General features: G+C 39.9%; 1 protein-coding gene across 2 annotated transcripts in view; it reads right to left on the minus strand.

Moving 5' to 3' along the window:
• The window catches only part of rarga (retinoic acid receptor gamma a), an 87619-nt gene that overhangs the window by 43473 nt on the left and 17016 nt on the right, over positions 1-27130 (minus strand). For both annotated transcript variants that reach the window (XM_061985733.2, XM_061985742.2), the window contains exon 2: positions 19540-19897. In XM_061985733.2, the coding sequence (XP_061841717.2) occupies positions 19540-19708 (169 nt within the window). In that variant the 5' untranslated portion in view covers positions 19709-19897. The remainder of the gene's footprint in view (positions 1-19539; positions 19898-27130) is intronic.

A 27130-nucleotide genomic window follows, 5' to 3' on the forward strand; every position in this document is an offset into this window, starting at 1 on the left:
CTCTTCTTTTTGGAAGCCTCTATTGTTTTCATAATGTGAATAATATAACTAAGGTGTTGCTGTAGCTTGTTTACTTCAGGTGCAGTCATTAGTCATTTGTTGAGCTTCTTCAGTTATACTAGTAGTGTTACTCAAGGTAAAATTTTAGGTCCTCCCTTATCTTTATTTGGGCTATTCACCTGTTGGCCCACGGGTTCAGTTTACAAAACTTGTGTGACATTCACATGTTTGCAGCAGATTCTTAAAGATACTGGACAGATGATCATTGATTAGCTGTTTTACAGAAGGTCCTTAGAAACAGCAGAACACTGCTGTAACTCTGACAAAACCAATAGACCAAATGTCTACTGTAGAAGACGCGAGTTCTCCAGAAGATACAAAATAGGACTAATAAAAGTCTCAATCAATCAATCAATCAAACAATAGTGAAGGGAGAAGTCCAGTCCCCCGGTCCTTATCTTTTTTCGGAATTGTGGCCCCCAAAGCAATTCAGTTGAATATCCCTGCCATAAGAGATGTGTGTTTTTCGTTTTAATGGCTACATGCAGAAAGTGGAGGAATGTGGAGCTTTTTCCACTCCCGAACTGAGTAGTGTGCGGACATGCAGAAACAGATTGGCGGTGTTGATAGAGACACTGAACACCAGTCCAGATTCAAGTTACCCACAAAGATTCCAAACACATTCTAAACCACTGACTTTTTAGCTGCTCGTGTGCGTTCCTCCGTGTCACATCCATCAACGAGCCGCCGGTTTTACATATGTTCGGGTTTGACACGACATGTAATCTTTTTGAGTCATCTACCTCTCTCACAATATATCTTGCAGAGATATCCAATGTGTCAGCGAGCAGGGAAATGGACAAAAAGATGTGAGAGTTATGACAGTAAGTGTCATTGGTGGCTGTGTTCAACACTGTTCACAAGCGGCTACCCCCCACCCCCATCGAAAGGCTTAACACGGCGCTACTTTTCACAACATTATCAGCCCTGGACATCTTTCAACAGTCGTTTTCTCCCCCCGTGGCTCCACTGTCCTGACGTTGTGCTACTCATGACAAAATAGAAACTTTCCAGAAAAAACAACCCTGTCTTTTTCACATAGGACCGACTTGCACCTCGGTACCCGCCCATGCTTTCTGCGAGCCTACCCCTCCCAGTTTTAATAGTAGCCTCTTTATCTCCATAAGTCATCTTGTCAAGGCTGGAGCACAATTTGTAGCCTCTCCTTCAGCAGCAACCTTAGCCGACTTTCCACTCCCCAGGCAGGCATAAGCGCCCTTAAAGTTTCTGTAAGTTTGCAAAACTTAGGGCGATTGGCTCCAACTTGAAAAAAGGGATAACAAGAGGAAATCCAAGGGGAAGGTTACGGCGAGAGGGAGAAGAGAGAGAAGCGAGGGAGGGAACTTGAGAGTGCATAAGCCACCAGGGTTTAGGTGGATATCATTGGAGAAGCAGATCTAGCACGGACTATCCATTTCACAAAAACCTCCTGGGTGCTTAAATTGTCAGAAAAACAAAGAAGTTCTTTCGGTCCAATCCTGCTTTATTTGGTGAATCCTGAGCAGCGCTGGTTAAAAACCAAAAAAAAGCAACGTGAGGGGAATTTCTTTCCAAATAGGCGCCTCAGTGAGCTGTCATCTCGCAACTGGAGGCAGCCTGGGGAGATGAAAGCTGGGATGTCAGACGACGCAGAATTGTTTATGAAAGGCGAGGAGGCGGCGGCGTCACTGATAGATCAAGGACGATCAGCGCTACACAAGCTGTCACCAACACAAGAGCACACAAATGGACCAGGGCTTGCATGGCTAATTTGCCGTGTAGATCATGGCCGCCAGAGCAGCGATGACAGGAGGCAGATGGCTCTTTTATTTCTGATGAAGTTTTGGCCCTCATAACATTTTAATGGGGCTCAATTAGCAGAAAGTCTGCATCCAACATGACTTGCAATGCTCATGCAGCTGACAAATGGAGGTCATATTAAGTTGAATAGATTTTCATACATTTTGTGAACACCTCGTTGTATGATCTGCTTTTTCCAATAATAATCCTCAATGAACTGCGTTTCTGTACATTCATATATTTGTGGCAGCCTTCCACAAATAGAATTGGACCGCCATAAATAGATGTTGCTCTAGCTTTTAAGAATTCTTGAATGCACAACAATGCACATTCATGCCGAGACTCTTATTTTGAAACCTTTTACTTTAGAGGTGTCAATTCTGCTTCCAGTGTTGCTTGTGTTGCATGCGTAAAAGCCATTCTTGCTTTTGTTTCAATCCCTGCACAAGTCAATGGCAAGATGATCAAACTTGACTATAAAGCAGTGATTCTCAAACTGTGGGCTCCATCTACTAGTACACCAAATAATAACATAATTAAATACTATATTTTTCAGACCATGGACGCACCAAATTATAAGGCACACGGAGGTATATTTTCATACAAAAAGTGCACTGGATTACAAGGCGCATTCCAAGGGTCATATTATGATTTTTTTCTACAATTAAAACACTTCCTTGTGTTCTACATAACATTTAATGGTGGTTAAAATGTTGCATAGATTATGTTTTACAGACCATCTTCAAGCTGCTTTCTGACCGTCTCTTCAGGATGCGCCATTTTGTGGGCTCCACTTTGACAGCGTCTTCTTTGTTGTACCGGTAGTTTTTAGCGCTTCCATTGCGAGTCTACTGATGGTTATAAGTTAGAAGTGTACGCTACTTTATATTAGAAATGGCAACAGCGGAGGATTAAAGCCCCACAACAAGAAGACAGAGAAAAAAAAGAAGCTTATTGACAATGGCACGGGCTAGAGTAGCGGACACGCGCACATTTTCGGGACTTAAGCAGATCCCAAATACACATCAGCAGGTACCAGAAGGTAAGAAAAGTTGGTTTTGCATAATATTTCATAATAGGTGCTATTTTGGGGTCTTATACATGCACTCTAATAATACCTGTATGTTGAAGCACAGTACGTCTTACTACGGTAGCCATAATGATCCGTGTTCCATCAAACGGTGCAGCTACATAGCATACCAAACAAAGTTGCACTAAAATATTTTGAGAGATTTCTGAGCGCCGTTTGTCATTTTCTATATTCTCATTGAAACGTCAAAGTTTTGGTGTTGCTTGCTTACCAGTACTTGCTTGCATCATTTATTGAACAGGCGTCATCATGCAGTCCACATGTACAGTATCTCTTATGTGTGACTGCCATCTACTGATCACACTTATCATTACACCATGTACCAAATAAAATTGCTTCGAGGTCGGTAAGTCCAACCATAATTATTATGTACTGTACATTAGGCGAACCGAGTTATAAGGCGCACAGTCGATTTTTAAGAAAACAAAAAGGATTTTAAGTGTGCCTTATAGTCTGAAAAATACTGTGTTCAAACACAGTGTAACTGTTCAAACTGTGTGTAATGTTACAGTGGCCAAAAATATTAAATATACTTGGTAATTAAAACCTCTGGCTTGTTTTTAATGAATGTTTAGGCCTACACCACAACTGTATTTTAATGTTGGTCATTATGGTGGTACTTGGAGAACCAAGTGTTTTCTGTGGTGGTACTTGGTGAAAAAAGTTTGAGAACCACTGATATAAAGTAAGTAAATGTCCTAATAAGATTTCCATAGGTGAATCTGTGAAAATATAATTACTGTTGCCAAAGATGAGCGGTGAGGGAGGGCTTCTGGGTTAGCAAACTGGTCGAAGTTGGACAGAAGCAGCACGTCTCAGCGCGTGCTGAGTCCAGTTTCCAGCAAGTCTTATCCAAAGCACGAGTTGGCGCGCATTGGTGGAGTGGCACGACAAGCTCTTCTGGTATGTCCCAACGAGCCTCTCGAAACATCCTCCCAATACCCAACAGAAGGAGGGAGGAGGCGAGTTCAATGGCCAATGGTTCCACTGCAAGGTTGATAGTGTCGACTAATAGTCGACTATTCTAAGACACCCCTAGCCTTAACGCATGCAATTTATCGCGCAATTTATTTTAACTGCACATGCTCCTTTACCCTAACTGTGGATGGTTACCTGAAAGGCGGCGCAGGTTGGTATATGGTCAGTGATCAGGTCAATGCATGCAGAAATGCAAAGATGAGTGAGGAGTTTGTATTGGTTGTATTTTACTTAATAATGACCATTCAAATAACAAATTTAAAAAGTAAAGTATTCATGTAAAACATTTTTTTAAATGTTTGTGTATGACATCATGAAAATAAAATTAACAAGTTGCATTTAATTTAAATTATGCAACTAATTCACTGTGATTAATCATGATTAAGTTTGCGCGTTATAGACGATATAAGATAGCCCTGGGGGATATGTTGATTTTATCAATACATTTGATTTTTTTGTTGCAGACAATTTAAAAAAGCATATTTTTTGCATCCATGAGCTTCCATAGCCCTCGCCTGCCCCCTTACTTCCTTGGCGGGGATCCAAAAGCCGGGCAAAACATGATTAATGCTAATGCTAACGAGAGCGAGACGACCAAAGAAGAGAAAAGTGTTGTTAGTGCTTCAAAATTGTGGCAACAGGCGTGGAACAAATGACTGCACTGTTTTTCTGCAAAAAAAAGCAGCAGCACAACAAACTTATTTCTGCATTAGAAGCAGCATTTAGCTAGAGAGGGGGAAATCAAATGCAATGTTTGAATAGTATTGCACAATTTATGTCTTTTACAAATTAGAATTTTGCTAAGAGTAAGATGCAGTGTGTGCAATGTCATTTTAAACAACTAGTGTTTGATTAAATAAAAGCAAAACTTGTTTTGTCTTATCAGGGTCGTTTGTAGTCATTGGTTTCTTTAAAAGTAGGTAAAAAAATCGTAAAAAAATCATACATTTATTTTTTCAGAGATTTTTTTTTTTTGGGCCATATTGCCCAGGTCTAACATAAGATATGAATTTGGCCGGCAACAGAGCTTTTAATACTTTCGTTATATTGTGATGACATGTTGATGACACATTCAAGCTGTGTCCCGCAAATATGACAGTGACAACCGAACAAAAGCATTATTCAACGCACTGTAGTGTACTCGCTAGGAAGCTAGTAGCTAATGTCTTTCCACAGTTCAAAACCGCTTCCAAGAAAGGAATCCTTGCCTCCATGGCGGCAAATAAACTTAGTTTCTTACAAATATCATCCCTGGAGGACGAGGAATAGCCTAACATGCTACACTACACATCGTAGAAGGATATACTAACCGCAAGCTACAGCTCTTGAATGTAATGTCGATACAAATGTTTACAGTAACGATACCAAAAATAGTATCAGTAAATGAATGCAGATTTTTGTTTAAAAATATCTATTTTGTTATTTTTGTTATTGTTTATAAACTCAGGAAATAAGTCCCTAGACACAAGAGGACTTTGGGGGGAAACCAAAGGATTTAAATCGGAGGTAACAGTAGGAAATAATTGTATTATTATATTTTATATCTTCTTTTATACTTTATTATAAATAATTTTGTCAGATTATAATTGTGATCAAAAATGTTATCTTTAAATGATACTGAAATTTGAAGTATTCGTATCAACATTGGTATGACCAATACTGCCCCTGTAAGTATTTAGTATTGGATCGTTACCCAAATTTGTAGTATCGCCCAAAACAACAGAAGAATAAATGCTTATTACATTTCAACAGAAGTGTAGATAGAACCATGTTACAACAGAAAGTAACTAGCTATTAAAAGAAAATTAGCAAGTGAATTAATATTAATTTTGACAAAATCATACAACCGAAAATTACGTAACATGCTACAGTAGTGGTTCTCAAATTTTTTTCACAAAGTAAATCTCAGAAAACACTTGGCTTGCCAAGTACCACCATAATGACCAACTTTAAAATACAGTATCGTAGTAGGCCTAAGTATATATTAAAAACAGGGCAGAGGTTTTATTTAGAAAGTACATTGTAACATTACGCACAGTTTGAACAATAACACTGTGTTTGAGTTAGGAAATTAAAACTGTCACATTACAATATTTAATTAAGTAATTATTTGGCGTACCACTAGATCAGTGGTTCTTAACCTGGGTTCGATCGAACCCTAGGGGTTCGGTGAGTCGGGCTCAGGGGTTCGGCGGAGGTCAAGACACACCCGACTCATCGTGTAAATAAAAACTTTTCCCTATCGGCGTATTACGGATACGGCAACAGCAGAAGTCACACTGATTTGTGTCATTTGTTGTGAGTTCATGCACTGTGTTGGTTTTGTTCTTTGAACAAGGTGATGTTCATGCACGGTTCATTTTGTGCACCAGTAAAAAAACATGGTAACACTTTAGTATGGGGAACATATTCACCATTAATTAGTTGCTTATTAACATGCAAATTAGTAACATATTGGCTCTTAACTAGTCATTATTAAGTACTTATTAATGCCTTATTCGGCATGGCCTCATTATAACCCTAACCCTCTAACCCTGGCCCGAACCCTCTAACCCTAACCCTAACCAAATAACTCTAAATTAAGTCTTTGTTACTTAGAATATGTTCCCCTAGTGTCCAAAAAACTCAAAAATTAAGCCTTTGTTACTTAGAATAAAGTGTTACCAAAAACATATACATTTGTCTTGAATTTGAAAAAAAAAAAACATTTTATTTTTCACTAAAGAAGGGTTCGGTGAATGCCCATATGAAACTGATGGGGTTCGGTACCTCCAACAAGGTTAAGAACCACTGCACTAGATAGAGCCCACGTACCACTAATGGTACCTGTACCACAATTTGAGAATCATTGTGTTACAGCATCCCCTATTGCGTTCAACCATAAATTTTAAAATTGTGTTTGATCAGATTTTAAATATCTTTATGGACTTTTGACAGCACTATTTTTGATTCAACTCCTGCATTGGAATGGTGTCAAACGTACCACCTATGGGCCGTATCAGGCCCGCGAACAGGTTTGATCCAGGCCGCAGCCCGCAAGATGAGTTTGATAAGTATAAAAAGGAGCTGCAATTTTTTTAAATGAAAGAAACTGCTGTTCTAAATGTGTCCACTGGACGTTGCAATGGCATTTCAAGTGTAATCCACGTCACACATTACACTGTTTAAAGATGACGTGTCAGCTGACTTTAAGCGCCCTCTGGATTGGCTACTGCTACTCCATTCAGCACAGGTACAAGCTGCTCCTGTTGTGGCAGACAGCAGATGGCGGCAGACTGATGTAGTATCAACGCACAATAACTTCTTTCATTGTAAATTATCCACTCAACGGATAAAATAACAAAACAATACGATGCAAAAAGTTAAGTCAACATGACCATAATTTTTGTTAGAGTTCCGTGCAGCACTCACAATTGGTTGACGGCACGATGTGCACCCTGAACTCCATTCTAAAAATGTTTTTCTACATTTGTTGTTTGTTCTTTTTTATTTCACACTTAAATCTACTATGTTCACATTGGTTAAGTTTGTAGTTATGTTATCTTGATTTCGGCTATGGTGACATTTTGATAATTGTTTTGTTTAAATTATAATTGTAATATTTAAATGATAAATGAATGTGTTGAGGATGTCACAATAATGGTGGTTTGAGGAAACACTTGATTCCTTTTCAAAACACTTCTTTAATGGTGAACTGCCAACATGAGAATGCTAAACATGAAGTGTTTGAAATGTAATGGATTTGTAAATATACTGAGGCAAAGTCTAAGTTCATTGTGTTCTTCATGGTGTTTTTGAAACTGCACCAATTTTTTCCTCAGAATTTTCAAATAAGAAGTGTTTTGCCAAGAGCATTAGTTGTAATGTGTACATTTTCAGAATGTGCTTGTTCTATTTTTGGCGAAAGTAAAAAAGGGAAAACAATCTAAAGTTGTCTTTATTTTTAAGTCTGGCCCACGTGGGAATAGATTTTCCTCCATGCGGCCCTGAACTAAAATTAGTTTGACACCCCTGCTTTAGAGTGTGTTGGGATACCTAATGAGTGTACATATTTATGTGAAAACACAGGTCAGGTGATGAGCACTGTTGTATTAAACTGCACTACAACTGAAGAGATGCACAAAAGTGCCAAATATTTTCCTGAAGTTACTGTGGAATTTTTGCAGATCATGTCAATTGTGAGCTTTTCCCCTCAGGATGAGGTCACTGTAATTGCCCTCAAATAAATCTAATAAATCAGTAAATGTCATCATGACAGACAACAGCAGTCTGAGATGGATTGACTTAAAATAATGTGTGTCCTGCAGCAGTTTGCTCTGAAAAAGCGAGGTGACAACACAGCTAGTAAGCATGGTGCAGGAAGAGCACAGGGGGGCGTTGGGTCATCCTGGCTTGTAAAGGGAGCTTAAAGGAAGTGAGGGCTAGTACAGTTGAGCTTGTTGTCTTGTCCGTGCTGCACAGCTCAATGTCTGGTCCCAAATACACATGTGCTCCATAAGCACTAAAATATGCATCAACACAAATCAAAGTGTATGTTCCTGACAGCTACCTCGGGCAAGGCTGAAATACAGTGCTTCAATCTTTATTCAAATAAATAAAACACTACAATGTGCTGTTTGTCAGAGAAGTCTTTGCTCTTACACTTGACATATTTTCCTGCAGTCCTTAGCCTCCAGTTCAATATCCAATTTTATATTTTGTGTCAAACCACATTTCCCACAAAAAAGCACTTTCATGTGATGACCCAAGCTCCATAATCCAGGTTGTTTGTTTGGGAAATGCAGAGACTGATTTTAAATACCGGTCACATTTTTGTTCTATCAAAACAGAAATGGTGTTGGTGCAAATAAGCATTTATGCCTGCAGCAATACCTTGATGCCAGTGTGTGTGGGCATGTGCTCTTCCAGTCCATATGCAGCATACATTAAACAGAACGATTCCTCCCGTGTCCACAAGAAGCACAACTGAGCATGTTTATGCAGCTTTCAATCAATCAATCAATCAATCAAACTTTATTTATATAGCTCTAAATCACAAGTGTCTCAAAGGGCTTTAATATAAGTTTCATTCAACAAGCCTAATAATACAATGTTGTTTGTTTTCCTTTTCAGGTCACCGGACATAAAACTTGACATGAGGCTTTCATTAGGTTGTATTTATTCACTTGACTTTTGAACAGAAGTAAACAAAGTGGTGGGCCATCAAACCAACATGGCTATTGTGCAGAAAACAGTGTGAGACTAATTGAATACGCAAGGAGCTTAGATTTTACCACAGAAAGCAGATACGAGCGAAATGTTTAACTATGCTACGGAATCCATCCCTATACCAGTGACGTGCGGTGAGGTTCATGACTGGTGAGGCACTGACTTCATCACAGTCAGATTTACAAACATATGAACCCTAAAGAGTATCTTATTCACCATTTGACTGGCAGCAGTTAACGGGTTATGTTTAAAAGCTCATACCAGCATTCTTCCCTGCTTGGCACTCAGCATCAAGGGTTGGAATTGGGGGTTAAATCACCAAAAATGATTCCTGGGCGCGGCGCCGCTGCTGCCCACTGCTCCCCTCACATCCCAGGGGGTGAGCAAGGGGATGGGTCAAATGCAGAGGACAAATTTCACCACACCTAGTGTGTGTGTGACAATCATTGGTACTTTAACTTAACTTTAACTTTACACATACAAACTGTAGCACACAAAAAAGCACATTTAATAAAAAAAACTTTTTATGGTCTTACCTTTACTTATAAGTGCGGGAACAGAGGTGTTCGTGTTGGAGGAGTTGTGAATGAATGAAATATGAAATCCGTGCTGCTGTCTGCAGGTGTACCTAATGTTGTGTCCCTGCAGTCGTTCACGGCTCCTCTGGCGCGAGCAATGTTGTTTTTGCACTTTTTGGCTTCTTGTTAAATGACTTTTTTTGGGTGGATTCGGTCTTGCACGTGAAGGGTTTGGGTGTGGGCTTTGGTTGGTGTGGCGCTCCCGTCAGGGGGTGCATTCTGCGGCGGGGGTGCATTAACCGGCACCAGGAGGCGGGATTACTGCGAGCGTCACACAGTGCGTCTTCGCAGCAGTTTTATGATTGCTCAGCACAAGAAATACGTTACACACATACAGTTGTTGACAAAATACACTGCACATTATATACCTCAGCTAACTAAACTATGGAAATGTATAATATAATTCATATAGCAATACAGTCTCACTGCACAACAGGTCAGCAGTTAGCCGAGTCCGCAATCCATGTTGAGGCACAACTGAGTGACGTGCCTCAACTGGCTGCTGATCACTGCACCGTCTCTTCTCAGTATTTGAACGGCAAATGTGAAAATTCAGCAATTTTGAATACAAATAATCTAAAACTGGTGAAGTTAAATGGAAAATAACTTTATAGTATAATCACTGAATACATATAACAATTTAATTGATTTTTTATCTTTTTACATTTTTTTTCTTTCCATGATGGCAGGTGAGGCCCCGCCTCCAGTGACCGCACGTCACTGCCTCCAGTGACCGCACGTCACTGCCCTATACATTATCGAAAAATGATTTGTCGAGTGAGTTCAAGGATTATCCGTCTGTCGTTTTTGCAGACATGTCGAACTATCTGGTGCTCCAGACGTCATTCTACACGGCAAAAAAGATGAAAACTAAAACTTGTGTGTGGCTGGGTCAAGGAAATAGGTATCAAGACTCTCGGAAAAAATCATACAGCCATGTTTGTTGCCTTATTGCTGTTGCACGCGTCGTTACGAGTGTGCATGGTTTTTGCAATCTTTATCAAAATACACTATATTGTCAAAAGTATTTGGCCACCTGCCTTGACTCACATATGAAATGAAAGTGCCATCCCATTCCTAACCCGTAGGGTTCAATATGATGTCGGTTCAGCTTTTGCAGCTATTACAGCTTCAACTCTTCTGGGAAGGCTGTTCACAAGATTGCGGAGTGTGTTTATAGGAATTTTCGACCACTCATCCAAAAGCACATTGGTGAGGTCACACACTGATGTTGGTCGAGAAGGGCTGGCTCTCAGTCGCCGTTCTAATTCATCCCAAAGGTGTTCTATCGGGTTCAGGTCAGGACTCTGTGCAGGCCAGTCAAGTTAATCCACAGCAGACTCTGTCATCCATGTCTTTATGGACCTTGCTTTGTGCACTGGTGCACAGTCATGTTGGAAGAGGAATGGGCCCGCTCTAAACTGTTCCCACAAGGTTTGGAGCATGGATTTGTCCAAAATGTTTTGGTATCCTGGAGCATTCAAAGTTCCTTTCACTGCAACTAATAGTGTGTTTCTACAAATGTTTGTAGAAACAGTCTCCATGCCTAAGTGCTTGATTATACACCTGTGGCTGGGCCAAGTGATTAGGACACCTGATTCTCATCATTTGGATGGGTGGCCATATACTTTTGGTAATATAGTGTATAACCACAGATGTCAACATTGTGTGTGTGCTGACGGCTTCATTTATGACTGTAGCCTTTGGTAAAAGCGTAACTCTTAGGTTTTGCTGACATTTGATTTCTTTTATTTATACTCGCTGAGTTGGTGCTATACAAAACAATTGTAACTAACATGTGTTTAAAGGCCTACTGAAATGCGATTTTCTTATTTAAACGGGGATAGCAGGTCCATTCTATGTGTCATACTTGATCATTTTGCGATATTGCCATATTTTTGCTAAAAGGATTTAGTAGAGAACATCGACGATAAAGTTCGCAACTTTTGGTCGCTGATAAAAAAGCCTTGCCTGTACCGGAAGTAGCAGACGAGTAGCGTGACGTCACAGGTTGTGGAGCTCCTCACATCTGCACATTGTTTACAATCATGGCCACCAGCAGCGAGAGCGATTCGGACGGAGAAAGCGACGAAAGATTTGTGGATGAGGAAAGTGAGAGTGAAGGACTAGAGGGCAGTGGGAGCGATTCAGATAGGGAAGATGCTGTGAGAGGCGGGTGGGACCTGATATTCAGCTGGGAATGACTAAAACAGTAAATAAACACAAGACATATATATACTCTATTAGCCACAACACAACCAGGCTTATATTTAATATGCCACAAATTAATACCGCATAACAAACACCTCCCCCCTCCCATCCATATAACCCGCCAATACAACTCAAACACCTGCACAACACACTCAATCCCACAGCCCAAAGTACAGTTCACCTCCCCAAAGTTCATACAGCACATACATTTCCCCAAAGTTACGTACGTGACATGCACATAGCGGCACGCACGTACGGGCAAGCGATCAAATGTTTGGAAGCCGCAGCTGCATGCGTTCTCACGGTACCGCGTCTGCGTATCCAACTCAAAGTCCTCCTGGTAAGAGTCTCTGTTGTCCCAGTTCTCCACAGGCCAATGGTAAAGCTTGACTGTCATCTTCCGGGAATATAAACAATGAAACACCGGCTGTGTTTGTGTTGCTGCAGTCGGCCGCAATACACCGCTTCCCACCAACAGCTTTTTTCTTTGCTGTCTCCATTGTTCATTGAAGAAATTGCAAAAGATTCACCAACACAGATATCCAGAATATTGTGGAATTTTGCGATTAAAACAGACGACTTAATAGCTGGCCACCATGCTGTCCCAAAATGTCCTCTACAATCCGTGACGTCACGCGCTGATGTCATCATACCGAGACGTTTTCAGCAGGATATTTCGCGCGAAATTTAAATTTGCACTTTAGTAAGCTAACTCGGCCGTATTGGCATGTGTTGCAATGTTAAGATTTCATTATTGATAAATAAACTATCAGACTGCGTGGTCAGTAGTAGTGGGTTTCAGTAGGCCTTTAAGAAATACAAATAATATCAAGATAATACCTAAATAGGAAATAACAAATGTTAAAAGTATATCAAATAAACCTTTAGCAAAGTGATCACTGCTAACGTGCGCGTTCTTCGACTCTGCTCCCTTGGACTGGAGTGCGTGCCACTTTTCTTGTTGTTTTTCACAGAATCTTGCACTCTTTCGCCCGTCTTGATTACCTCTCGAAGAACTCTGAAGAAACTTGTATCTTTTTCGCAATTTGAACGGTTTCAACTGCATAAAACAACGCAAGAATAGAGCATTTTTCTTCGAAAAAGGCAAAAGGCCACCCAGAACACTATTACAACAGACGCTCGCTGTCCCACCACTTTGGAGTCTTACATAGTTAATGAGCCGGACGTGACGTCAGGTGAATGAAATCTATAGTAAATTGGAGACTTCAGAATTCGGTCTTTGCTACATGAGCTGAGGGAAATGACCGAACAGCTTTTCAAAACATCCCTGTGGCTGGTTCGTAGGCCGGGGCTCCGGTCCTGATAGGCGAAAGCTTAAAGAGGTGTTTCACTGGCTCAGTGGCGATGTTATCTCATAGTAAGTGGCCTTAATGGGCTTCCAACTGTTTGTTTGAAGGACTCCCATAATGACAGGGATCAACTGATACTGGCCTCCGCTGCAGTACACAAGAAAAAGACTCTCATGGATGAATAAATTATTTTCCTCGCTATTAGACACAGTCTACCTGACTCCCAGCAGCATTTAAACATGAGACCAGGCTATCGCTCACTACATGTGCAAACACAGTCCACCTTAGCCACCCCCCAGCTCTGTGCGAAACAGCTATTTCCAAAGACAGACTGGTGGCAAAGAAACGCAGTAGTAGGAGGTGTTCCAACCTGTTGCCACTCAACAATTGTAGTTAACACCTCGGGAATTATACACGAAGCTATGAAGCTGGGCAACAATGCGGTCCTAGAGAGAGAGAGAGAGAGGGAGAGAGAGAGAGAGAGAGAGAAAGAGAGAAGTAACTGCAGTTCTACTCCCTTTATGTGGAAGGTATTTTCACAGTCTGGCCCACAGACGCGCCTGACAACAATGAGTAGGCTTGTTAAGGCAACTCCTGGTGAAGAAGCAGAAGGAGAAGAAAAACAGGGCCTGGGGAATGTCCAAACCAAAGCCTTTTGTTCTCCGCATTGACGTTTAAGAGAGTGGCGAAAGACGGCGCGCTCAGTAAAGTGACTTATAACATTCCTTGCTGCAGGTTACTACAACTTGATGTTTTGATATGTGCAATTTGCTCCATCTTCCGGGGGCCCCTAAAACTGACAAAGTGTTGTGTGATGGTCAAAACTGTAGGGCAACTACAGCTAAAAAATAAAAAAAATACTGACTAATTATATATGAGGCCTAAAGAATTACAAGTTAACTCATGTGATTAGTCACAAACATTTTTGCATTAGCTATGTGTAAACACAGATTAATCATGACAATTAATAATTAATAATAATAAATAATAATTTGACTGCACCAACATATAAAAGTATATACTGTTTTTCTTTTTCAGAATTGTCATATTTCTAATGGGTTAATATCAAGTATTTGCCAGTTCCTAATTTCATTGTCTATATCATATCCTCAACTGTCCAATTAAAGTATCCTTTTATGCTATAGTAGTAAAATCTCATAAAATTGCAACTTTATTGCAAAAATTATGATTTAACTATTATTTTAATTTATTCTTGTAAATTTTTATTTTTTTTATTTCAGTGTGGTCTTAATTTAATCTGCAATGCATTAATTCATATTTCGCACACTATATTTTTTAATCGCGTAAATCTAACTTTTAATCTCTAACATTATTGTTTCTCTATGCAAGTTTCCTCATCGTCTTTTGCTTGACTAGCAGTATGCGGCACAAAGATGTTATGTAGCCACGGTGAAAAATAGGTCTCACTCTGTCACAAGTAAGGTTGCCCAACACCAATATGTTGGTAGTGGTACCGGTACCAAAATGTATATCGATACGTTGATACTTTTTAATATAAAGTTAAGGGGACCACAAAAAATATAATTATTGGCTTAATTTTATCAGAATATCTTATGATACATTAAACACACGTTACTTATTGCACTCAAGGAACATTTTAGAATATTAGAATTAAAATTAAAAGGCTTTAAAGTACCAGTATGAAAAAACAAGTTGACTTTATATGCTTAGTTGTGTTTCATTGTATCCATTAAACCATATCGAATTGTATTTACAATCATCAAAATATGTGAAAATACCGTCTTGAAGTCACAAAATGCCACAAATTCAGACGGCCGTTTTGATAATTCCGCTCCGAATGTCATTGGCAATTTCCCTAGATTCAGACGTCATGAGAGAGATGCTTCTGCACTCTCGACCATATCAGCAGATCAGTCATACTGGGAATACACAAAAATTGGAAAGAGATGTGCTGTTTATCATTCACAATCTCAAGTCAAGAACACATATGTTTGGCCTTTTTTATGAATTCGAAATTGTAAATAAATAGCTGACAATTGAGTCAAAAGATCAAGGGTCATCTATTGCGCCCATAAAACCCTTTAAAAAAACATCTAGAAACCGCCAACAATACTCCATTTACATGTCGTGACCTGAAAATTCATCAAATATAAGTGATATTGTTACAATAAGTGCTAATGCAGACGGCCTATTTTAGCAGCACATTGATAGCAGTGAGCTAATGCTAGTTTACACTGCTATTGTTGACACACTGAGCCTGCGGCTGCTTCTGCTTCATCTCAAACTTGGTAAAAATTAATTCTAGATTATAATTCATGCCATTTCGACATGCCTCGAGATGGCGAAAAAGACGCTAATTGCGGCAACTTTTTTTTAACTCGTTGTGAGGATTGTGATTGAATCTTCCTCTAAACGGGATTATGGGAGCGTCCTGTCGGTCAGCATCACAGCGAGAGTGGAAATTGTACAGCAAGTGTTTGTTTTATTATGGTTTATTATGGTGAGTTTATATGTTTAGCACCTTGCAATTCTGCGGATGCTAGTGTCACAATGAAACTGCATTCATCACTCAGCTTCTAAAACTTATTGCTAGAGATGTCCGATAATGTCGATAAATGCGTTAAAATGTAATATCGGAAATTATCGGTATCGTTTTTTTTATTATCGGTATTGGGTTTTTTTTGTTTTTTTTTAATTAAATCAACATAAAAAACACAAGATACACTTATAATTAATGCACCAACCCAAAAAACCTCCCTCCCCCATTTACACTCATTCACACAAAAGGGTTGTTTCTTTCTGTTATTAATATTCTGGTTCCTACATTATATATCAATATATATCAATACAGTCTGCAAGGGATACAATCCGTAAGCACACATGATTGTGCGTGCTGCTGGTCCACTAATAGTACTAACCTTTAACAGTTAATTTTATTAATTTTCATTAATTACTAGTTTCTATGTAACTGTTATTATATTGTTTTACTTTCTTTTTTATTCAAGAAAATGTTTTTAATTTATTTATCTTATTTTATTTTATAAAAATTTTTTAAAAGTACCTTATCTTCACCATACCTGGTTGTCCAAATTAGGCATAATAATGTGTTAATTCCACGATTGTATATATCGGTTGATATCGGTATCGGTAATTAAAGAGTTGGACAATATCGGAATATCGGATATCTGCAAAAAGTCATTATCCGACATCCCTACTTATTGCTCATCCTCTCTGTGTTCGGGCTCAAAAATATAAGGTCCTGGATCATAATTTTTCCAATAATAGTTGTTGGCTCTCACAAAGTCTGCTTGATTAGCACTGTTGTTGATGGGGAAGGGATGTGTGGTTCCTTCCTCTACGTCACGGATCACATGACGAGCTTGCTCATCAACTCTCAAAATGGCTTAGGAGTCTCCCGCAGATTTATACTATTTTTATCAAATCGATTTACTAACTTTGTAAGTCTTTTTGTGTCATAAATCAGATATGTATGATAATAGCTTCAATATAGAGGCAACTTGTTTTTCCACTCTACTGGTACTTTAAAGAGGAACTGCACAGTTTTTTTTTTAATTCCTATCGTTCACAATCATTATGAAAGACATGACGACGTATGGATTTTTTTTTAATGCATTTTAAATATGAAATAAAAGTAAATAGAAGTCCGCAAATGGGAGCTCCACTATTTCGCCCATAAAATCCAATAAATAACCATTCAAAAAGACCCAACAATACTACATTAACATTTTGTGGCTTGCATATTAACCAAGAAGTGTGTTTATAGTTTGAATAATGGATTTTTTGCAGCATAGAGTAGACGTTGACTCTTTTTTTAGAGCAACGCGCAGCTATCTATTACATGATCTATGTAATAGAGAAATGGCGTCACTTCCGGGTGTGTTTTGACCCACAATAAACTGACTTTATATGATATGTGCATCATTATAGAATATATTACATATACAGTGATGCCTACATTATATTTAAAATCAATTTAGTGATGCATTACATATACAAAAATACACTTCAACTTGCTTATTTTTAAGGAAGTTTCTCTTTGTGTTGCCTAATGTGTTTTTGTTGTCCTGTCATTTTTGTGTTTGCACTGTTATCATAGTTAGTGTCCGAGGAGGATTCAATATTGTCATAAGATATTTAGCTATTAGTTTCCGAGGATGCGCGAGTCGCACTTGTGAAGTTAAGTATGGGGTAACAAAACATGGGCCTGCGGACAAGTTTGAAACGTCTGCTTTACAGTATGTGTAATCTGGGTAGTAATATTTGTGATTTCAATATTTTCCGAAAGCTAATTTTCAGTAGTTTAATTAAAAAAGTGAAACCATAATATTCCAGAGAATGACCACACACAGTGAAACACTTTAATTTTAATTTTGATAATCATAGTTTACGGGTAATAAACACAAATTTGGTATTTCATCAATGTATTTTTTTTTAAAGATTGTGAACTTTTGGTGACACTTAAATTTAACTGCAAAAACTTACAGAGCCTTTAAGTGGTCCATGTGTTTAAAATGAACTATAAAATAAAATTAATTTTGCACTAGATGTGCCTGTATAAGTGTTGCTATGTGTTTGATCAATTCAAAGCTCATTTAATTACACCAGCCTTCTCCATGCAATGTCATGTCAAAAGGTAGAATATAATGTAAACAAATTGTATTTATAAATCTGATGTCAGCCAAGAAAGGCATACGTTCTTTCTGTATTTTAAAAGCTGATGGAAAGCTAACAATGATCCCGACTTAAACTTTGACCCCAGCCTTGTCTAAGCTGGACTAGAGAGCTTAGTCCAAATGACTGTGCTGCTTTAGCCTTGTGAGCGTGGATATGTGTCAGTACCAACGGTCACTTATGAAACCTCCAGAGCGAGCTTGTCCTTTGATACTTTTGTTTTTGTTTGATGCCACAGTGAAACACCAAAAAGACTCGCATCTGTCAGCACACTGGGATTTCTAGCTACGTCGAGGGGGAGGTCGGCTTTAGTTTTTAGATGAAAGACGTGCTGTGCGAGTCCAGGGGAGAGAGTGGGAAGGAAGGGTGTCTATTGCTCAGTGAGTATATCTGCATGTTTTCCTTGCAGGGTGTGTTCTTGGATTCCACCACACTAGGACATCACCCCCAGGTGTTCTCTCTCTCTCCCTCCCTCGTTCTCTTTCTCTCCTGCTTGCGTTCTGTGAAAATACCTTGAGGATTAGGTGGGCAGCGTCTGCGAGGAGGGGGTGAGGTACTGATTGACGGCTGAAAGGCTGGAGAGGTGCTCAGGCATGCTGTGGTTAAGGAGGAGGGGGAGTGGGTATCCTTACACACGGACGGGTGGGGGTGTGGGGTTGTGGTAGGGGGTGCTCAGCTGTTGCCACCCACACCTATTTTGGACCATCCACTCTACCACCACCTGCTACTGTACCCAGATACATTTCTAAATAATTCAGCACACCTTTCCCTGAACACATTTCCCCTTACTTTTCCTTTCTTTCTTTTTTGTTTAAAAACAATTCCAAATTGCCAGTAATGTAGCAGATTCATTATAGTCTCTAAAGTGAATAAAAACAAATAAACTAGCAGTACTTCAGTGTGTGTGAGAGCTGCTTCAGAAAAAAAAATACTCTAGATTGCCAACAATCTCCTCTTTGTGCTTCATGTCTCCCATACATCATCTAAACCTGGCACTCCAGAGGACAACAGCGCCTCCTGTGGTCATGCTTGGTATGACAACCCAGCAGCAAACACCAGGACTGAATGTGAATGACGAGCTCACAACCTAAGTTTGTACTTGGGATTTCAATTCGCATTCTTGACAAAAAAAAGGACATCTTAGGCTGAGATGTTCATTATCTTGCTACATGTGTTCCATATTTTTGAATATTTGCCGTTGCTCGGGGCACTCATCAACTCACACTGGAAGAATGTTGTTTTGTCACTAATTGCAGACTTGTGGCTTGCCTGCCTTAAAAGCCCCGCAAGGCTTGAACATACACACACTTGCACGCAGACGCAGATGCAGAACCTGTGGCCACACAACCACACCGTATACCAGCCTCTATATGCTAACCGCTTGGGAAGTGTAATCACTGTATCCCTCATGCTTTCATTGTGGGATACTTTTCATTCATTCTATATCACAAGCGGACCCTCAACTTTTCCATCACTACTAAATTACATGTAATGAACTGCAATTTAAGTAACCATATTTTCCCTTTCCAATGGATGTCTAATTTGTTAAAAGTTAGGTGGTTATAATAAACTGTATGTTGCCGGGGCCAGGATGGAAAATGAAACATGAGAAAGGGAAAGTTCAACACGTCCAGAAATGAGAAGAACTTACAGAGTGCAGCCATCTCTTTGGGCAGGTCAGCGCCAAATCTTCCAAAAAGGCTACTGTTGGCCAACAGGTCAAAGGGGGAGTGGCTTCTCATGGAGTTGAAGGCAAAGGGGTAGACCGCAGGTGGGTATGGAGTCATGTGACCCACCTGCTGTTCCCTGTTGGTAGCCATGGCGACGACGCACCGGCAGTCCCACTGGTCGGAGGGAACGTCACCCCTGGAAATCCCCCGCTCGAGTTGATTTGCGTGTCCACTTGAAGGCTCTCAGGATGTGGGAGAAGAAATGAGTAAGGAAGGAGCCCTCTAGTTTAGAGGCGGAACAGCAAACTCCTCTTCATCGGAAACATTCAGTTCACGTTTCTGGGGGAAGAAAATAGAGAGAGCAAGAGATGTGTTATTGCTTATTTCACCACATAACACACAAGGATACATCATTGTGATTGGCATGAACATGATACACAAGTGGTTTCTGTTGGGACCACAAACATGTTTAACCTCGCATCAACTCTTGATCCATCCTCGCTCTGGGACGGGAAAAAGTGCATCTGCAGTTCTAATGCATTAAGGATGTGCAAACTTCATGCTAACAGGTATGAGAACATGAGGAGGAGGAGGACAGTGAGAAACCAAAACAGATAAAGATGTGTGAGAAGAAGAAACATCCAGATAAATAGCACCGGGTGAGAAGTTTGGAGAAAGTTATAAGACAGAATAGCAAGAGGTGGAAGGGTGAGGGGGGGTGAAAAAGAGTGTGTACTCTTGTTCCTTCAATTTTGAAGAGCTTCCAGACCTCTGCACTGATTCCAGGCTATGCCATATGATTTAAATCACCAGAACTCTGCTATAAAGAGCTCCTCTGTTCCTGCTGCCAGCCTAGCACAGCAGTTTGCCTCCCTCTCCCTCTGACGCTTTCCCCCCGGACCAGAGGCCCAGACACGGGGTCCACTGCAGGGGGTGGGGGGGCTGCAGAAAATGAGATCCACTGATTGCTGCTGTCATTTCCAACGATCTTCTGTTGAGGTAAGACCCTCATCCCACAGACTCATTTTGTCTCAAAACTCCTGCAGGCCCGCCCGCTCGTCACTTTGACGCCGCACAGTATGGGCACAGACAAGCGGGCCTCAATTACGGACAAGGAAGCGATTATGCTGCACCGCTGATTGTTAATACAGGAGGGTAAAAAGACACGATACAGGCTCCCATTTCTTTCTTCATTTCTTTGCAGACCGCTCCCCTAGCGTGATTATATGAGTGGGTGGTGTGATGAGCTTGTTTTTTTAAATGTGGCTTTGAAAAAGAGCAGAGCCAAGGAATTTGGTACTGCTGTGGCTTGTGAATTTGGAAGAGAAGTCAGGAGGGTATTATGGTGATGCATTCTGTGTAAACAACCCAGTGGTGTGTGAGATCTAATGCTGAACGGAGAACAAAAAAGTACCAGTAATAAAAATAAATCAAATACAGTGACAAAGTCTGGGCACTGGGGGGCACTGTGAGGCGGCGCCATGCCCTTATGAGAAAAAAGGCCAACACACTTAATGTGTACAGCACAGTCTGAAATACACATGCAATCAAGCACTTGGAGAAAAAAAGTACATGTGTGAGCGTACACACACGCACACACGCACCTCTCACCCTTGCGTCTTTTCCAGGGCTCTGGCTCCTTCCCCGCCGCTCTTTCTGGCTCTCTCTCTCTTTCAACAGAGCCAGTTAATTACACCCTACTGCTACAGGCAGCTTCAAACCACCACTAATTTAGAGTTCCATTACAGTAAACTGTTCCACATGTGCATCCTGGGCCCGGGCAGGCTCGGGTGACCACGTTTCAGGAAGGAGCAGCCGTCGATAGGCACCAACCCCCATCCTGCCAACACAACCATATACTGCCATCTTTCTTTTCCATTCCTTCAGTTCTTTCTTTCCCCTCTCTATAATCATGACCCTATAGCCAATCCACACCCTTGTCCATAACCATCTGAACAGCTTGGCTGGGTCAGCGGGTGCACACGCTGGCAAACAAACAAAAAAATGACTTTGCAGTGGGCCTAAAGGGACAAGATGTACCATGAAAGATGGGAAATCAAAAAGCGTGTGCATGATGTGTTTGGCCCATTTGGGTAACTGCCTCATGCGCTCTTGAAAGGCAGAAAAATCTGTCTGAGTGCAGAGAGAAGTGAGTAGGATGGAGGCTTTTGTTTTCTCACAGGAGTAAACAAGAGTGTATTGATCCATCTATTCATCCAGTATTGCAGCCATGAATACAAAAGAGTTCTAAGCTACTGAAGATACTCCAAGAATGCAAACTTAGCACAATTAACCACATAGAAGGAAAGGACCTCATAAAGAAAGCACTAAGGAGCAGACAGACGCAGCCTTTTAAAATAGAACACAGTAAATTCTATTCTCCTCCCCAAACACAATAATGAATTAATGAAAAAAAAAAGATGGCGCCAGTGTTTTTTAATGAGCCACATCAGTCCAGAAGCTTTTTAAAGAGCCATTTATGTTTTATGTCGGGTCCTGTGGTAGGCTCATTCGCCAGCCCGTCTGGAGCTATAAGGGGGATGAGGGGAATTTGGAGTGACCTCATCCCTTGTTAGCCAGGGCCAAATCGGCATAGGGGCCCTCCCCACTACCCCTGACCCTTGGGGGCACACAGAAGGCTGCAAGTGACCAGACAGGCGAGGAGGAGCAGCAACGCCGGCCGGTTATGGGAGGGTTCCAGGCTACTGCGGGGACTTTCCATCCTTGGCGCACAGTGGCAAAGCGTTCGTTGACTGTGCTACGGCGGCCACACTGATTATACTCCAGATTATCCACTGAGTTTATCAGGACCAAACGTTGCCTTTAGCAAATGAATCAAACCAGTAATTTAGAGAGGGTGCAACAAGACGAGGCACGCTTAGACAGAACAAGATTTTCTCTTGCTGTCCGTAGGAGAGCTGCTTGCAACAAAAGTCAGAGAATAAATAATGATCAAAGGTAAAAAAAAAAAGAACATGTGACAAGATCAAATAATAAAGTTAGAAGTTGTAGATCATTCCTCACTCGGTTTGAGATGTAGCCAAGTATGCAGATGTTGGTAACCAACTTTCACTGTTAATAAAAGTTACGCCCAGCTGATTGACGGGGGACCAGGCCAGGGTGTTCCCTGCCTCTCACCAAAAGCCAGCTGGTGTAGACCCTGAATAGCTGCATTGTGAATTGTTCGAAGGCTGCTTTAGATACTGACCCAATCCTATAGGTGGTGATAATTAAACATTAAAAAGCAATCATTTAATAAAATGCGAATAAAACAAGAAATGTATAATCATTTATCTTGATCCACACCCTAACACAATCCAACTCTGTTGCAAACACAGGAAATAACAGTTGTTGTGCCCATAGTGTTACATTAAGGCCAGTTAGAAGAAGAAACAAGAAGTATCGGGAATAATATATCTCAGGCAGTTGAGTTTGACTTTGAGTTTATATGGAACATGCATGCATACAACATGATACATCACAATTTCCAGTTTCTCTATTCAACATGTTCGAAAAAGAGTAGGAAGAAGCAAAGCTTATTTAATCCTACCCCTTTTGTTCACTTCCTGTTCTCAATTTATTCACAATATACTCCATAAGTGATAACATTAAAAATAAATAAATAAATAATAATTAGTGAAGTAAGTTATATTTCATATGATGAGATGAATAAAAGTATCTAGAAAATTAATGGATGGATGGAATACATTCAGAATGTTTATCATGGTTCTTCTTCTTTGTACTTTGTAAACACTTTAAGTTTGAAGAGTTTCTTGAATTTGAATCATATTAGTACATTATTTGGTTTATTTGCTTAGTCCATTCCATAATTTAATTCCACATACTGATATGTACTCAGATAAGCGGAAGAAGATGGATGGATGGATGGATACTGATATGCGCATACAAATGTTTTAAATTTCCTTTTTTTCTAAGGTTATATTTCTCCTCTTTTGTTGAGAAGACTTGATGTATATTCTTGGGTAGCAGATTATAGTTTGCTTTGTGCATATTTTTAGCTGTTTGCAAATTCACCATATCGTGGAATTTCAGTATTTTCGATTCAATGAATAAAGGGTTTGAATATTCTCTATATTCAACATTATGTATTATTCTAACTGATCTTTTCGTAACACGGTTAATGAATGAAGTGTACTTTTGTAGTTATTTCCCCATATTTCTGCACAATAACTCAGATATAGTAACACTAGCGAGCAGTAGAGAACATGGAGTGATTTTTGGTCCAATGCATGTTTAGCTTTATTTATTATTGACGTGTTTCTTGCCACCTTGTGTTGTATATTTTTATATGAAATTTCCAGTTCTATTATCATCAATTATTATACATAGAAATTTGGTTTAATTTACTCTTTCAATTTCTATTCTGACTATTTGTATTTTTGTTTGACTTTCCCTTCTAATTTTACGTAATAACAGTATTTTAGTTTTACTGAGGTTTAAGGATAGTCTGTTTTTGTCAAACCATCATTATAATTTGTTAATATCTTCTGTTATTATTTGTATTAGCTTCTGTGTGTTCTCTCCTGAACAAAACACTGTTTTATCGTACGCCAATAATACTAACTTTAAATCTTTTGTAACTTTACAAATGTCAGTTATATAAAGATTGAACAATTTTGGTCCTTTGTTGTTGTGTATACCAATGAAGGTTCTCATTCATCCAGGTCGTTGTCATCTCAGGGCGTTCAGTCGTTCGCAACTGGACTGCTTGGTTTGTCTTCATCAGTTCGTGCTCATAGACTTAGATTAGTCAGCTCTAGAATTAAGAATTGAACGACTGTCGTTGGTTTTGACAGTTAGGATTGCTCGTTTAAATTAAAACAGTTGGTTTTCTCACTATGATAAGGCGAAACCATCCTTGCCCAGGCACACCCTCCTGGTTTTTGGAGTATAAATATTTGGGGTTTTGGCACCAATCGTTGGACTAGATCTGACCATTCTAAGTCTATGAGCACAAAATGATGAAACATTTGTTGATGTGTGTTAAAACCAGGGATGGGCATTTTACATTTTCTTAAAACATTTATGTTATGTATTGGCGAACTTAAATTTTTTAAATTTTTCAAAAATCAACAGTGACCAAGTACGCCTAATGTATGTATTAATTCCGGTCGTGCTTACCGACCTTGAACTGTAATGTTTTATTGAGAATATAGAACATTGCACATTATGCTCAAAAATCTTTCATAATGTTTTAGTACGACTTTGGTAAGCTACGAAGCCGCACCGCTTGATGGAACGCGGAGCATTACGGCTACAGTAGTCAACATACGGGTTTTCCTGTAGTACGTGTATAAGACCCCAAAATGACACCTATTAGGAGACATATTATCTGGCGTTTGTTTCACTATATTATGCAAAACCAACTTTTCTCACCTATTGGTACCCGCTGATGTGCATTTGGGATCTGCATATGTAATTAGCGCGCGTCCGCCATCGTAGTCCGCGCCGTAGTCAATAAGCTCCTTTTTCTCTATCCTCTTGTTGTGGGGCATTCATCCTTCGCTGTTGCGTGCAGTTCTAACTTATATTTGTCAGTGGACTGGCTATGGAAGTGCTAAAAACTGCTGGTACAACAAAGATGACGGGGAGAAGATGCTGTCGAAGTGAAGCCACGTAAATAAGACCATCCACAAAACGGCACATCCTGAAGAAAACGACAGAAAGAAGCTTGAAGATGGTCTATAAAACATAATGTATGCAATATTTTGACCAAAGAACCACCATTACATGTTATGTAATAGTGTTTTAAATGTAGAAAAATAATGATAATATGACCCCATTGTGCGGTTTGTAATCCGGTACGCTTTTTGTATGAAAATAGTCCTGAATAGACCCGCTCAACAGCAGTGCACCTTCATATCCCAACTTCCAACAGCGCCTCTGTTGGTTCATCAAGAGCAGATTGATCAATAATCTGACAGAATTCTTAAAATCATTCAATGTATTAAATGTGTTTATTCTTGTGTATATTAACAGGAATGGGTTATGTTTTGTACTCTACTCACAGAAAACAGCACTGTACTTCCAATGTGCAACTGTGGAAGGATTTACAGTCGCATATTTATGTCTCAGTGGATATTTGACGTTTGAAGTACAATTTTAGTGACTTTCCCCTTCCTGCCCTGACCGAGTGGAAGATACTTATTGGTTTTCATTTCTCTGCCAGCAAGCATGACTGTCTTCACAGGTTTTCTTTGAGTATCCAAAACTCTATAAAAGTCTACAATGTGCTAGTTTTACAGGGTTTTTTTTCCAAAATTGTGTGTCAAAAGCTTTACTGGAACAGTTGACTTCACACCGTCCAGATAGAAAATAATTCAGTACCATGTATTCATGCAGGAAAACTTGGAATGTTTTTGTTTTTGTCTAACCTCAGACTTGCCCACTCCTGCTCATTTTTCAACAAAATAACTAAGCATGTCTTCCAGGCATAGTCTTCTAATTGTCAACAACAGAAAGTGATTTATGTTCAGTAAGCTTGCAAAGGAAGTGACTTGAAGCACATGGGGTTATGTTTAAGTTCTGGGTCACAGGTAAAGTCGTATTACTACATCGGTAAAACAGTGCTTTGTATCACACAGACTGGGATGATATTCTGACTACAGCTGGTGCAAAAAGAAGATTCAGACAAGTGGAACAAACAGAAGCTGCGTAAGCGTTATTTGATCTTGTTGCTGGTGTCTGCGACATTTTGTCTCCGGCAACTGTATCCGAAACACATTACACCTTGATGCTGAGCTGACAGATCCCCATCTTTCAACAAGTGTCTGGCTAATGGCTCTGGGAGAGACACTTGGTGACAGACGACTTGGTGTGTCCAAACACACCTGCATTCCATCACCCCAAACTTGTTTGACATCTGCCTGCTCTTGGCATTGCACAAACACTTATTTGCTTAAGTGCAACAGTGCAAAGTAGTGCTTCGGCCTAATTGACTTATAAAGAACAGGCTGTTCTTTGGGAATTACATACTGTATACATATGTTTAAGCAAAGTGTGGAGAAGATTATGGAAAGAGTTTGAACTCAGTGACACCTAAGACACTTTCTAAAATGATGAAGTCATACTGACAAATTCCATGATGTGGTAGAGCACTTTTGAGTACTAAACATACACCACAACAGGAAAAGACAGATGACGGAATAACATTTTAGACATAAATACAGCCAAAGAGGCAGAAAATCATGCAAGTGAAGAAAATGTGTGAAAGCCTCTCTTTTTTCAACTACCGAGAGAGCAATTGTGATGTTTGTATTCCTCAGTTCAGAAAACAACTCATCCTCTGTATAAAGATGACGTCCATGCCTGATTGTAGGCCGAGGAGCCGGAGCAACACAAAGTGGGCCCAAACAAACACACACAAAAACACACACCAAAAGCTCAACTGGGTGCCAAAATATGTCTTAATAAAACGTTTAGAGCCACAACTGAACATGCAAATAGACACAACAGCGACACACCTGTCAAAATACACAGCAGGAACGGCGTGCAAATAGTTTCCTTGTTAATTATAGTGCAGTGGCGGAAGGATCTACCCCACACCCCTCG

Source organism: Nerophis lumbriciformis, linkage group LG01, assembly GCF_033978685.3.
Source record: "Nerophis lumbriciformis linkage group LG01, RoL_Nlum_v2.1, whole genome shotgun sequence".
NCBI classification, from domain to species: Eukaryota; Metazoa; Chordata; class Actinopteri; order Syngnathiformes; family Syngnathidae; genus Nerophis; species Nerophis lumbriciformis.